The sequence below is a fragment of the Penicillium alfredii genome (assembly GCF_028826965.1).
Source record: "Penicillium alfredii strain IBT 34128 chromosome Unknown utg000004l_segment0_segment0, whole genome shotgun sequence".
In the NCBI taxonomy this organism is placed as follows: domain Eukaryota; kingdom Fungi; phylum Ascomycota; class Eurotiomycetes; order Eurotiales; family Aspergillaceae; genus Penicillium; species Penicillium alfredii.
In genome coordinates this window covers 4439043-4452305 of record NW_026622701.1, presented here as the reverse complement: position 1 = coordinate 4452305, position 13263 = coordinate 4439043, and the positions used below count along the sequence as shown (strand labels likewise).

The following is a 13263-nucleotide window of genomic DNA, read 5'->3' as shown; positions in this document are numbered from 1 at the left end:
TATTCGTTTCAATGAGAGCTCGAGTCGCACCTACGAAATCTCCAGGTGATCGCCGAAGAGCCCGGCTGTTTCTTGCCTACGAACGCACAGCAATAGCCCTTGGTACGAAAGGAAATAGCAGCCATTCTTTGTCAGAATTAGCCTGTCTGCACAAGCTACTGACCCTCGCTTTACTCGTATGGCTTAGTGAGGGCATAGTGAAAAGTAGATATCAGGTTTTCAAGAATTATTCCTTGATTTTCCCTTCATTTTAGGACATTTGATTATCTATTTAGTATAAGCTTACCATAATCATCTTTTTTTCATATCTTTCTTTATCTCTTTCCTCGTCTCTTTCGTCTTCTTCATCTCCCCCACCTCCTCTATCTATATTATATTTTTAGCTTTATCCTGGCTTAGCTTCATTCATCATCATTGATCATCCTAAAGTTTCTTTGCGCTAAGGGCGGCCGCTATTTCCTGTCGTGGCTACAAGGAATGGTAGATTCTACGCATTTTCCTCTCTTCGCATGATGTATTTTACTAATTCGCTTATACTACAGAGTAACACCCAAATCGGCTCATATAGTTCCGTTGAGGATAAGGAAAATCCTCTTGAAGCCTGTGTGGACAAATGGTTAGACAGGCGCCATCCCTACAATCCGATATCGAGCAGAGAATGGCCGCTAAAGCAGACGGCTTCGGCTTTGGCCTTTTTGCGGAAATGCGTGCTCTTCGTGCAGAGATGGCAAGGATGAACGTATGAACAGGCCGAGAAGATGAGCAGCACTGTTCTTTATGGGAACGAGTCTGTGGCTGAAGAGTAGTCTTGCTAAGACGCTAGATATTGCTATCCAATCAACCACTTTCCAAGAAACGACCATCTTATGATCACCCGTCGTTTGTCCTTCTTCTGTTACCAGCCCTGAAGAGCTGTTTCTTGCTTACTAACGCACAGCGTGGGCAGCCCTGGATAACATGGGATGCATCCAATCCCGGCCATGCCTTCAAACGAAACAAAAATGAGCCCTTTGAATCATCTCATTCTGGTCTGCTGCCATGCCATCTACCTCGGAGGCCCTAGCCATGGCGCCTCCGAAGACGAATGGTCAGTATGGCCTGAAACCTAGTCCAACTCTTCTCGTATACAGAAAGAACAAAGTCTGACGTCGCTGCAGGCTAATCGAGCCATTTCAGCAGGGGGAGACACCTACTTTCACCAGTCATGCCAAGGCTGGGTTGAAGGCTTGGGCGGAGGATTCGCGTGCACTGCTAGTGTTTTCGGGGTATGGCTCATCCGTCCTTGGTCGAGGGTCACCCAGCACAGTCGGCTTATTGACATATGTGGCAGAGGTCCCACTAAGAGACCGAGAACACAGCTTGCTGAAGGGCAATCTTACCTGGTAAGGGACTTTCAAAAATCGCTGTCAAAGCATCCCTCGAACCTGCAGGGCTAATATCAGCAACCTACAGAATCTGGTCAAAGACAACTACTATTTCCAAAACTCGTGCAAAAAGTCAATTGACGAATCAAGGATTATAGCAGAGTCCCATGCCACAGACTCGTACCAAAATGTCTTGTTTTCCCTACTGCAGTTTCGATTACATGCGGGCGTCTATCCACGGCGAGTTACAGTCGTGACACACGAGTTCAAGCGGGCGCGGTTTATGGAATGTCACTTCCCTGCGGTGGGATTACTTCCTTGGAAGGGGGCACAGGATGCGGACCACAGCTCGGTTTCCGTTATAGGGATCAATCCCCCTGAGACCATCAGTCCACTAGAAGTTCTAATCCAAGGCGAGTCGAAACGTGGGATCGGGCTCTGGAGACGGGATTTATATGGGGTTGGTGTGGAATTGGCCGGCAAACGAAACCAACGTGGCTGGGACCCGGGAATGAAGGACATTTTTGTTGATAAGGGACTGGAAGAGGTGGTGGAGCAGTTAGTTTGCTGGGATGGAGGGCAGTGCAATGCGTGGTTCTCGAGGATGGAAGAACTGCCCTGGCATTACAGAGCTCCAGTGGGATGACAGCCAGGCATATAGACAATAACGTAACGATTCATTAGACACGAGAGGACAATATTCTAGGAAGAAGAAAGTAAAATCATGGCCACCATCCTTTCCAAACGCCTTTGCAGAGAGGATCTGTCGTATCGATCATAAACAAGAACCCTCAATCCGCCAGCCGATAGCTGACGAGAGTTCCCACTCGATGATTGTTCGTGCTGAAGCTTCTCAGCTGCACCTTCTCGGCGTTCTTGATTTCCTTGGCATCACTGTCTCCCCATTCCACGGGCACTTCGGAGTCGGCATCGGCGTAGACCAGCACGTTGAAAGTGCAATCGCCATCCAGCACAGGAAGGAATGTAACGGAAGCGGTTATCTGGCGGAAGATTGCTTGGACTTCTTCCTGGATTTCCTTTTCGGTCTTCTCGACGGGCTCAGGGGATTGGGGGTCCGCATCGCTGTTTGGTGCAAAGCAGTGTTGTTAGTTGAACTGGCATGGCCATGAAAGTCCTGGAGAGGATGAACCTACCCTGGGGCCGCATTCTCTTTGTCTCCCACTTTTCGAGAGCTCGAGCTCTTGGAGCTCTTGCCAAATATCTCAACCTATAAATCCATATCGCAGTTAGCTGCCAGACCATGCAATGGTGGAACGTGGGCTTGGTGCATACGTCAAACTGCCATCTCTCCACATGCTCCCCGGTTTCCTTGCTCGTGATAACCACGACAAGCTTGGAGATCTTTCCACCAACCATCCACTTATTCAGCTGCGACATAATCTTCTTAATGTAGGCTTTCACTTGGTCGTCGGCCGACACTATCGCAGGGTTAGGGTGGGCGGATTCTTTGGTATGAGAGACCGGGAAACGAACCAAGCATGTTGAGGCCATATTTCTTGACACTATCCCAAGATGACTGGTCAGTTGAAAGGAACATTTGTACAGCACCATCAAGACTTACGTGGTGAAATCCTCGGGAGGATAGACGCCTCGTTGAAACCTAGACAAATGGGATGAGCTATTGCTGCCAATTAACCATGGCGATAAACGCACAGAATCGAGTTGATCGAGTATTCAAACTAAGTTCTTATGAGCATATAGCAATTATCGGGGAGACGAAGGAGCTCACGAATTCAGACACCAGCTTCGCCGACCCTATTGTCTGGTAAATATTGCACCGCGACTGCCAGGAAACATAACCTACCTTTCAGGGACAGCTTGTGAACCTTGGACTTGTCTTTAGTCTCGGGCATAGTGAATTGGAGTGGTTTGTGACGTTGACGCAGAACTTGGGAGGACGAGAGGTTTGTTTATGTCGATTGTCGCCGCAGCAATCGATCGCCGTCACCGCCCGCCCGATCTTTTTTTTCTCCGCAAATTCCCCCGTGGATGCCGACGACCCTCCACCACAATTGACCCAATTACATTCTTTTGACGGGAGCCTGCGCAATCTCTCCCTCTCTCATGCCACAGAAATCCCGATGCGAGGATGTCTGCAGTTAGCCCGATGGCTGAGCGCAGCGCCGCGATCTCCAGCCGCGAGCTTCAAGCCGCCCGTTGGCTTTCCATCCCACTATAGAACAAGACGATCGTTCACTCAGTCTGCCGTGTGGGCTGCATCACGGTCCAAGGGAGTTTCCCGCATGCCTGACACGGACCTCGAGAAACGGATCGCCGCAATCCCCATCGACCGGTATCGCAATTTTTGCATCGTCGCGCACGTCGACCATGGCAAGAGCACACTCTCGGACCGGCTACTCGAGCTGACCGGTACAATCCAGCCCGGAACAAACAAACAGGTCTTGGATAGACTCGATGTCGAGCGAGAGCGCGGAATCACGGTCAAGGCGCAAACATGTACCATGATTTACAACCACAAGGGCGAGGACTATTTGTTGCATTTGGTTGACACGCCCGGGCATGTGGATTTTCGAGCGGAGGTCTCGCGAAGCTATGCCAGCTGTGGCGGGGCATTGCTCTTGGTCGATGCAAGTCAGGGTGTCCAGGCGCAAACCGTCGCCAATTTCTACCTGGCATTTTCGCAGGGCCTTGAGTTGATCCCCGTCATTAACAAGGTTGATTTACCGTCTGCGGACCCAGAGCGGGCTCTGGAGCAGATGAAAAGTTCATTTGAACTCGACACGGAAAATGCAGTGATGGTCTCGGCCAAGACTGGGGTGAATGTCGAGGCGCTGCTGCCGACGGTAGTCGAGAAGATCCCTGCGTATGTTTCTCCATGAGCTTAAGTGTGGGATATTCCGATCTAACTGTTTTACTAGACCTGTAGGCGATGGCCAGAAACCGCTTCGGATGCTACTGGTCGACTCCTGGTACGACCCTTATAAAGGCGTGATTCTTTTGGTGCGCGTGTTTGACGGCGAGGTGCGTGCTGGCCAGCAGCTCGTGTCATTCGTGACCGGTCTCAAGTACTGGGTGGGAGAGGTCGGGATCATGTACCCCGTTGAGACCGCCCAGTCAGTCCTTCGTGCCGGTCAGGTTGGGTATATCTACTTCAATCCTGGAATGAAACGGAGTAAAGAGGCCAAGATCGGCGACACTCTCACGACAGTTGGGTCGGAGAAGGCCGTTGAACCACTACCTGGATTCGAAGAACCGAAATCTATGGTTTTCGTGGCCGTGTACCCGATGAACGCGGACCACTTTGAGCATCTCGAAGATAGTATCAACCAGCTCATCTTGAATGACCGAAGCATCACTGTTCAGAAGGAGTCGTCCGAGGCTCTGGGAGCGGGGTTCCGCATGGGCTTCCTGGGTACCCTTCATTGCTCTGTGTTCGAGGATCGTCTGCGGCAGGAGCACGGTGCCAGCATCATCATTACCCCTCCATCAGTTCCAGTAAAGCTAAAGTGGAAAGATGGCACCGAGGAAATCATTACCAACCCAGCCAAATTTCCCGACGACGATAGCGTTCGTCTCAAAGTCGCCGAGATTCAGGAACCATATGTCCTGGCCACTTTGACCTTCCCCGATGAATATCTGGGCAAGGTGATCGAGCTGTGCGAGTCTAACCGTGGTGAGCAACAGAGCCTGGAATACTTCACCTCGACCCAAGTCATTTTGAAATACGAGCTACCCTTGGCACACTTGGTCGACGACTTCTTCGGAAAACTAAAAGGGTCCACTAAAGGCTATGCCAGTCTGGACTACGAGGAGTCAGCCTGGCGAACAGGGAACATTGTCAAGCTCCAGCTCTTGGTCAACAAAGTCCCCGTGGACGCCGTGGCTCGGATTATGCACATGAGCCAGGTCAGTCGGCAAGGCAGAGTGTGGGTGAGCAAGTTCAAGGAGCATGTTGATCGGCAGCTGTTCGAGATTATCATCCAGGCAGCTGTCGGCAAGAAAATCATTGCCCGTGAAACCATCAAGCCCTACCGCAAGGACGTCTTGGCCAAGCTACATGCTAGTGATGTTAGTCGACGGCGCAAGCTGCTGGAGAAGCAAAAAGAAGGCCGCAAGAAGCTGCGCGCAGTTGGGAATGTGGTGATTGAACATAAGGCGTTCCAGGCCTTCCTGTCGAAATAATCTGTACATTAGTTGAAAAGTGGAATGTATAACACTCGCATAGAGCAACCCGAGCTCTTCTGCTATGCGCGAGCGGTGAGAGCTTCGCCGGCAAAAAAAAAGTTCGTGGCCGACCCCGCCATTCAATATTCTTCCCTCAATCTTCCCATATTCATACCATCGCTTTTCACTGGCCTGGCTCGGTTTTACTGTGTCCTCTTGAGAGCCTGAGAGGCAGGAAGTGCAATTTTATCTAATCTTCACTTTGGATCTCTGCCCTCAACGCGTGGATTGCGGCTGGCGTCCGTCCATGCCGATCGGATCAGCTTGAGTCACCCTGCCATGTTCCACTGACAGCGGCAATGCAGCCTCCAGAGGGTGCGCAAATCGACCTGGGCAAGGCCCAGGTTATCGATCGTGTGCCCAAAGTCATCAAAGAATTGAAGTTCGGTGTATTGTATGGAACTCGGCCGGCTTTGAACCCCAGGCGGGGGATGAACTGATCGCTAACCGCGCCTCCTTGCTTTCTAGGACCAACGATGACATTGTCGGTCAAGCCGTGGTAGAAGTTTCGGACCGAAAGTTTTTCGACTTGGATCACGACCGGGCGGTCGTCGCGCATGGTCCTCTCGATTCTCGCATGGGAATTTCGAACAAGGCCCTAACGTGTCCAACATGCGGTCTCGGCGTGAAAGATTGCAACGGCCACTTCGGTCATGTCAGGCTGGTTCTGCCTGCGTTTCATGTCGGCTACTTCAAGCGCGTCATTGGCATTCTTCAGGAAATTTGCAAAGAATGCTCACGCATCTTGCTCCCCGAGTCAGAACGCCGTTCCTTCCTCCGCGAAATGCGCCGCCCGGGGCTGGATAATTTGCGTCGGATGCAGATCGCTAAACGGATCAATGAACGTTGCCGGAAAACTCGACAATGTGAGGCCTGTGGTACGCTGAACGGTGTGGTTAAAAAGACCGGCACAAGCGCGCTCAAGATCACGCACGACAAGTTTCGGGCGTTCAACAGCTCAACCTCGGTCAAAAAGCAAGCCCCTCCCAGCAAGATTGTTTTCGACGAGTCTTTTTCTGAGGCGAGAAACTCCAACCCAGAGGTCGAGAAGCACTACAAGAAAGCGCAGGATGATCTGAATGCCTTACGTGTGTTGAAGCTTTTCAAGAGGGTCTCGGACGCCGATTGTGAGCTCTTGGGTTTGAACCCGAAAGAGGCGCGGCCTGAAATGTTTCTCTGGCAATTCATTCCGGCTCCCCCGTTTGCATCCGACCTTCAGTGGGACAAGACTCCGCGTCGACAGAGGATGATTTGACGGCCAAGCTGGGTGATATCGTACAGAGCAACCTCAACTTGAAGAACGCGCTGCAGAAGGGGGCACCGGTGCATAACATCATGGAATGCTGGGACTACATGCAACTTCAGATTGCTGTTTATATCAACAGCGATGTGCCAGGTCTCAACAAAGCGGATCTGGGAAAGCCCATCCGAGGCTTCGTTCAGCGCCTCAAGGGTAAACAGGGCCGTTTCCGTGGTAATCTCTCCGGAAAGCGTGTTGATTTTTCGGGCCGAACTGTCATCTCGCCGGACCCGAACTTGCGCGTGGACGAGGTCGCAGTTCCAGAGCTGGTGGCCAAAAACATGACCTACCCAGAGGTAGTGAATCGGTACAATAAGGAGAAATTGCAGCAGCGGGTGCGCAACGGCAGATTCAAGTGGCCTGGAGCTAACGGCATTTTGAAGAAAGACCTTGGTTTTCGCCAGGTCAACTTGAAATTCGGTGTTCTCAATCACATTGCCAACGAGTTGCAAGAAGGTGATATCGTTGAGCGTCACCTCGAAGACGGCGATATTGTGCTTTTCAACCGTCAACCCTCTCTCCACAAGCTCAGTATTCTCTCCCATTTTGCCAAGGTCCGGCCGCACCGAACGTTCCGGTTGAATGAGTGTGTCTGCAATCCATACAACGCCGATTTTGATGGAGACGAAATGAACCTGCACGTCCCCCAAACAGAGGAAGCGAGGGCCGAGGCTATGGAGTTGATGGGTGTGAAGAACAACTTGGCCACACCCAAGAACGGCGAACCCATTATTTCTGCTATTCAGGATTTCATCAGTGCCGCCTTTCTGCTTAGCAGCAAAGACAATTTTTTCGATCGCCGCTCATTTTCTCAGATCTGTCTGTACATGTTGGGCCCAGAGACACGATTTGACCTTCCCCCGCCCTCTGTTCTCAAGCCACAGATGCTCTGGACGGGAAAGCAAGTGTTCAACATTCTGATGCACCCTAACAAGGACGACCCTGTTCTGGTGAATTTGGATGCTTCATGCCGCCAATTCAAACAGCCCAAGGACGGTCGACCAAAGGATTTGGACCCGAACGATGCGTGGTTGGTCATCCGTAACTCAGAGGTCATGTGTGGTGTGATGGACAAATCTACGATTGGTTCCGGAAAGAAGGACAATGTGTTCTACATTATGCTTCGAGATTTTGGCCCTGCAGCCGCCGCGGAGGGCATGAATCGCCTGTCGAAATTATCGGCGCGATGGTTCTCCAACATGGGATTTTCAATTGGTATCACCGATGTGTACCCCAGTGAGAAGCTCATCCAGTCGAAGAACGACCTGGTGGAAACGGCGTACGCACAATGTGACGAAGTCATTGCCAAATACAAGGCTGGGACTTTGGAGAAGTACCCGGGATGTGATGAATTGCAGACTATGGAAAACCAACTCTCTGGTATTCTCAGCAAGGTCCGTCAGCAAGCTGGTGACGAGTGTATTGCACAACTCAGCAAGTACAACTCGCCCTTGGTCATGGCCACGTCTGGGTCGAAGGGTTCGAGTATCAACGTGTCTCAGATGGTTGCGCTTGTCGGTCAGCAAATTATCGGCGGCCAGCGTGTTCAGGATGGTTTCCAGGATCGTACTCTGCCTCATTTCCCGAAGAATGCGCGCCAGCCACCTTCAAAGGGTTTTGTTCGAAATAGCTTCTTCTCGGGCCTGGAGCCCACCGAGTTCATTTTCCACGCCATGTCAGGACGTGAAGGTCTGGTCGATACGGCTGTCAAGACCGCTGAGACCGGTTACATGTCTCGTCGGTTGATGAAGTCTCTTGAAGACCTGTCGACGTTGTACGACGATACGGTGCGCAACTCATCTGCTGCCATTGTGCAATTCCAGTATGGTGACGACAAATTGGATCCTGTGGACATGGAAGGCAACGCGAAGCCTGTTCATTTCGACCGAACGTTCACACACTCCGAGTCTACGACGTATAATAACGATGAGCGAAGCTTGTTACCAGCAGAGATTATGGAGGTCTGTGAACAGATGCTCGGCAAAGAACGTGCGAAGCTGGTCCGCAAGGATCTGCTCGGCCAAAAACTTGGTTACATGGACCGCAGTGACCATGGTATTGACCAATTTGAGAGCGCCCGCGATTTCCTTGATTCGATTCAGCAATACGTCCAAGCCAGGGCCGATAAATTAATTTCTCGTGGCGGTGCCATTGATCCGTCCGACGAGAGAAGTCGAAAAGGCCTGGACCACACGGGGAAGTTGACAGAAACAACTTTGAGGGCGTTCATCACCGCCTGTCTGTCCAAGTACAAGAAAGCCCAAGTCGAGCCCGGTCATGCGGTGGGCGCTGTTGGTGCCCAGTCCATTGGTGAACCTGGTACGCAGATGACGCTGAAGACTTTCCACTTTGCTGGTGTTGCTGGTATGAGTATCACGCAGGGTGTGCCGCGTATCAAGGAAATCATCAACGCCTCCAAGGAGATCAGTACTCCTGTCGTTGCCTGTGATCTCGTCACCAAAGATAGTACGATTGCTGCTCGTATTGTGAAGGGTCGGATTGAAAAGACTTATTTGCGAGATGTCATCCACGCCATTCGCGAAGACTGGACCACGCGCGGCGAGGCTTACTTGACGGTCATTATGAATTGGAAGACGATTCAGGATCTCGCCCTTGAACTCACAGTGGGGCAGATCATCGCTGCAATCAAGAGCCACAAGCGATTCAAAGCCGATGACCTCAAGTTCCGCCATACCATGGGCAGCATCCAGATCGCAGTTGACCTCGACCCGGCCAGCAAGGCATCACTGTCGAAGACGGAGATCGCGGCGACGAGCGTCGATCCTTTCCTGCGCCTCAAACACTTGAAGCGTTTCCTCCCCAACATCCAAATTCTGGGCCACCCCCACGCCAACCGGGCCATTATCCGGACGGATGAGACATCTACCACCAACACCTTGCTCGTGGAGGGCTACGGACTTCGAGAGTGCATGACCACTCTCGGTGTGAACGGCCTGCACACCACGACCAACAATGTGATGGAAGCGCGCGAGGTTCTTGGTATCGAGGCCGCACGAAGCACCATCATCACGGAAATCAGCGAAGTCATGAAAGACATGGACATCGATCCTCGCCACATGCAGCTGCTGGCCGATGTGATGACCTACAAGGGAGAAGTCCTGGGGATTACAAGATTTGGACTGGCCAAGATGCGAGACTCGGTGCTCCAGCTGGCATCCTTTGAGAAGACCGCCGACCATCTTTTCGATGCCGGCGGTGCGGGCCGCACCGATCTCATTGAGGGCGTGTCGGAATGTATTATCATGGGCAAGACGGTGGGGTTGGGCACCGGCGCCATGGAGGTGGCGCGCAAGCTCAATTTCTACGAGGGTCAAATCGGCCCGCGCAAGACGGTCTTTGAGGATGCGTGGTCCGAGGTATGTGAGGTGCCTGTCAAGAGGGGCAAGCGGAGAGTGCGATGATGAGCGATTATCGCAGCATTTCTCGGGCGTTGGAGATTGATTTTCTGTGAACACCATGTACATGTACTTGCAATACCATTAGCGATCGAATGCTTCCAACCGTGTGTATGTCTCTAGGTGTTTGGACTTTCCGGGAATCCCGAATTACCCCGACTCGAAAACTACACCAGGCATCAGAAGTCTCCTCATTCGCAGACACGATGCACACGACCCAAAGAAGACTTGGGCGAGTGTCCCCGAAGCCCAAATTGCCGCCGTCGGGGAGAGCAACCTTGTCTGGCGCAGGCCAAGGCCCAGCGGCCTCCAATCAGGCTCGGGTGATCCTGGTCGGGCCGGGGATGTTCGCAGCATTAGGGTTTGCCCGTCACATCGTTCTTTGTTCGCGTTGCCTTATCCGGCCACGCCATAACCGTCAGCACTCGACAGTACCGAGAACGAAAGTGCATTTCTTTGTTCCGCGTCTGACGGCCCCTCTGGGCCCCTCTGGAGAGGGAGGGGAGGGGATGAATAGCAAACCCCCCTAAGTATGCCAGAGCGCCGCGATTTGCACTTGATTCTTTGGATCTACCCACGCGGTCTCCCCGATGCTCCCCGGATTGCATCCTGAATTCCCCCAAAGGGCAAATGCTAGCAACATGGACTTTGTGAAGAAGCGTGAAAGTCGGACCCGAGCTCCAACCGCCTGTCAGACATGTCGGTTGCGCAAGACCCGCTGCGATAATCTCCGGCCGGTTTGTAGCTACTGTGCGGTGCAGGGGGTCGATTGCATCTATCCTGAATCATCCCCGAGCCAGCCCCAGTAAGTCACCGGTGAAATTGGTAGCTATAGGACAGGGGGGAGTGCTTTTCTGACCGACTTCTACAGAAATGGCTTCGATTCGACTAACCAGGAGATCCTCCAGCGCCTGGGCCACATTGCGTCCGTGCTGGAGGATCTCAAGCAGGACGGCGGCTCCGTCGCCCCGGGTCGCCCGCTGAAAGACTCCTTTTTCGAGATGGCCGTGCAGAAACCCGCCCCACTGGCTACGAACCTGTCGGGGAGCTTCCCCCATAGCAACAATACGGGTGTGGAGGATCGGGGCTATGAGCATGATCCCCTGACCCTGTATGCGGCCAACTCCCCGGAGTATATGCTTCGGTGGCCCATATATAATCCAGTCATTACCGAGGCCGAAAAGCATATCCGTTCTTTTCTGCTTGATTCCCTGGACAGCCAATACCCCTCCAGTATGCAGCCACCTAGACAGATGGGCGTTGGGTCCTTGCTGGATGACATTCCGCGCCTCTGCCGAAAATATCTCATGCTGGTACACCGGCGGAACCCGGTGGTCGATGCAGAGAAGATTGAGCGTTACGCACGGGAGGTGACTGTACAAGGGTTGGGATGGGACGGCCCGTCGTGTCAAGTGGTGCGTGGTATACCCTCGGGTAGCCGAAAGGCTTTCTCCCAAAACTAACTCTGGGGCAGCTCTTAGCATGCGCCTTGGCTTGCTGCACGTCGCCTTTCATTCCATTGGGGGAAATCCCCATAGATCTGGACAGGCTACCGTCACCGCCGCTGTCAGATGCAAGTATTGAAGTGGCTGAAACTTACTTCCATGCGGCAAAGCAGCGATTCGGCTCGCTGCATACGTCCCCGACAGACATCCAATGCTTTTTGCTAGCTGGGTTTTACCATCGACATGCCATGCGCCCTCTGCAGGCTTGGTTTTGCTTTCAGCAAGCGTCCTGCCGGCTAGAAGTTCGTCTGCGGTCCCTCTGTCGAGAGCGATGGACGGCCGATGTCAACTACCACAACCTCGAGTCGCGGCTCTATTGGTCTTGTATTCAGGCGGAGCAGTAAGTTAGACTTGGGTTCATGGTGAATGATTTTCTGACGGCCCAATAGTGAGATGCAGAGCGAGCTCCCTCTGTGGAGCAGTGGGCTTGAGAGCCTGGGGTATTCGGATCCATTTCCCACATTCCCGAAAACCGCTACCTCCTCGCCTGACCAGATGGAGGACGACCAGGGAAGCCTGCTCAAGCCCGGGCTCGAGCTCAGCGGGACGGAAGAGGAGAAAGGTTGGAGATTTTACATTGGGTCTATTTGTAACCGCCGCACTGTCAATGACATGCTCATAGACATGTGGCGAGATGGCGAGCAGGGCTGGGTGGCTAATATGAACGGGGTATTGGATCAAACCACCGAGGCAGTCAAAGTCGTCTATTCCTGGTGAGGATCTCTCTATCTCTGGAGAATTAAATATGGAACAGCACTCACACATCCACGCTATCCAGGTACAAGATGTCCCTAGACGGCCTCCCCTCTCCATCCGCAGACAACCAAGACCTAGAATTTTTCCTACGCGGCCGCTACCACATCTGCCTGGAGAAGATCTACCGACCGGTCTTCTATCTAGCCGTGCATTACCAGTCGCTACCGCACTACACGCACAGCAACAACCAGCTCTTCCGCAAGGTATTTGAAGTAGCGCAGGAAGCCGTCGACAACTGTGCTGAGCTGATTCCCAACTACTGGTACCATTTCCGGCACGAGTGGATCTGGAACATCGTGCGCGCCACGTTCGGCGCCGCCATTCAGATCATTGGGGCCGTTCTGGGCCACCTGAACAGCTCGCGCACAGCTAGTGGCTGGGGGCTGCGCCCGCCGCATAACTGGCCTGCGCTGATCCGTTTGTCTATTCGTACGCTGCGGCTGTGGTCTATCGAGTCGATTGATGTGGATATTATGCGGTCTACGCTCGAGCGCATGTATCAGGGGACTTGTCGGTTGGCTGGCGTTCGGCCAGATAATGCTCCTTTCTAGTAGGTCTTGGTCGTTATTAATGTGGGAAAGTACAGTTTACATGTTATGTGTGTAGATTTGATATACTTTTTTCTTCGGATTACTTGCTGTCATTTACGTGGGATTGTGAATATGAGCTTTTTAAGAAAGAAGCGTGCTGTGGATGATTTATTCCAGAGAGCACCG

The 13263-nt window shown here is 52.5% G+C and overlaps 5 protein-coding genes across 5 annotated transcripts; 4 read left to right on the top strand and 1 right to left on the bottom strand.

Annotated features, from left to right (window-relative positions):
- Positions 1-1001: 1001 nt before the first annotated feature.
- NUU61_003365 (DUF218 domain protein) lies at positions 1002-2010 on the top strand (the record flags this gene model as incomplete). The annotated part of the gene is made up of 4 exons (XM_056653947.1): positions 1002-1087; positions 1158-1265; positions 1331-1382; positions 1453-2010. The coding sequence occupies 4 exons, from the start codon at positions 1002-1004 to the stop codon at positions 2008-2010; spliced, it is 804 nt and encodes a 267-aa protein (XP_056515014.1).
- Positions 2011-2155: 145 nt separating this feature from the next.
- On the bottom strand, positions 2156-3238 carry NUU61_003364 (spindle checkpoint protein MAD2; the record flags this gene model as incomplete). Its single annotated transcript, XM_056653946.1, has 8 exons — positions 2156-2447; positions 2519-2592; positions 2658-2803; positions 2859-2887; positions 2947-2985; positions 3039-3064; positions 3115-3140; positions 3190-3238. 8 exons carry the CDS (start codon positions 3236-3238, stop codon positions 2156-2158), a joined length of 681 nt encoding a protein of 226 aa, XP_056515013.1.
- Positions 3239-3466: 228 nt separating this feature from the next.
- NUU61_003363 (GTPase GUF1) lies at positions 3467-5528 on the top strand (the record flags this gene model as incomplete). Its single annotated transcript, XM_056653945.1, has 2 exons — positions 3467-4209; positions 4265-5528. The coding sequence occupies 2 exons, from the start codon at positions 3467-3469 to the stop codon at positions 5526-5528; spliced, it is 2007 nt and encodes a 668-aa protein (XP_056515012.1).
- Positions 5529-5869: 341 nt separating this feature from the next.
- On the top strand, positions 5870-10292 carry NUU61_003362 (DNA-directed RNA polymerase III core subunit RPO31; the record flags this gene model as incomplete). Its single annotated transcript, XM_056653944.1, has 3 exons — positions 5870-5964; positions 6039-6697; positions 6790-10292. The coding sequence occupies 3 exons, from the start codon at positions 5870-5872 to the stop codon at positions 10290-10292; spliced, it is 4257 nt and encodes a 1418-aa protein (XP_056515011.1).
- Positions 10293-10876: 584 nt separating this feature from the next.
- On the top strand, positions 10877-13098 carry NUU61_003361 (uncharacterized protein; the record flags this gene model as incomplete). The annotated part of the gene is made up of 5 exons (XM_056653943.1): positions 10877-11091; positions 11158-11701; positions 11761-12131; positions 12181-12504; positions 12570-13098. 5 exons carry the CDS (start codon positions 10877-10879, stop codon positions 13096-13098), a joined length of 1983 nt encoding a protein of 660 aa, XP_056515010.1.
- Between the last annotated feature and the right edge of the window lie 165 nt (positions 13099-13263).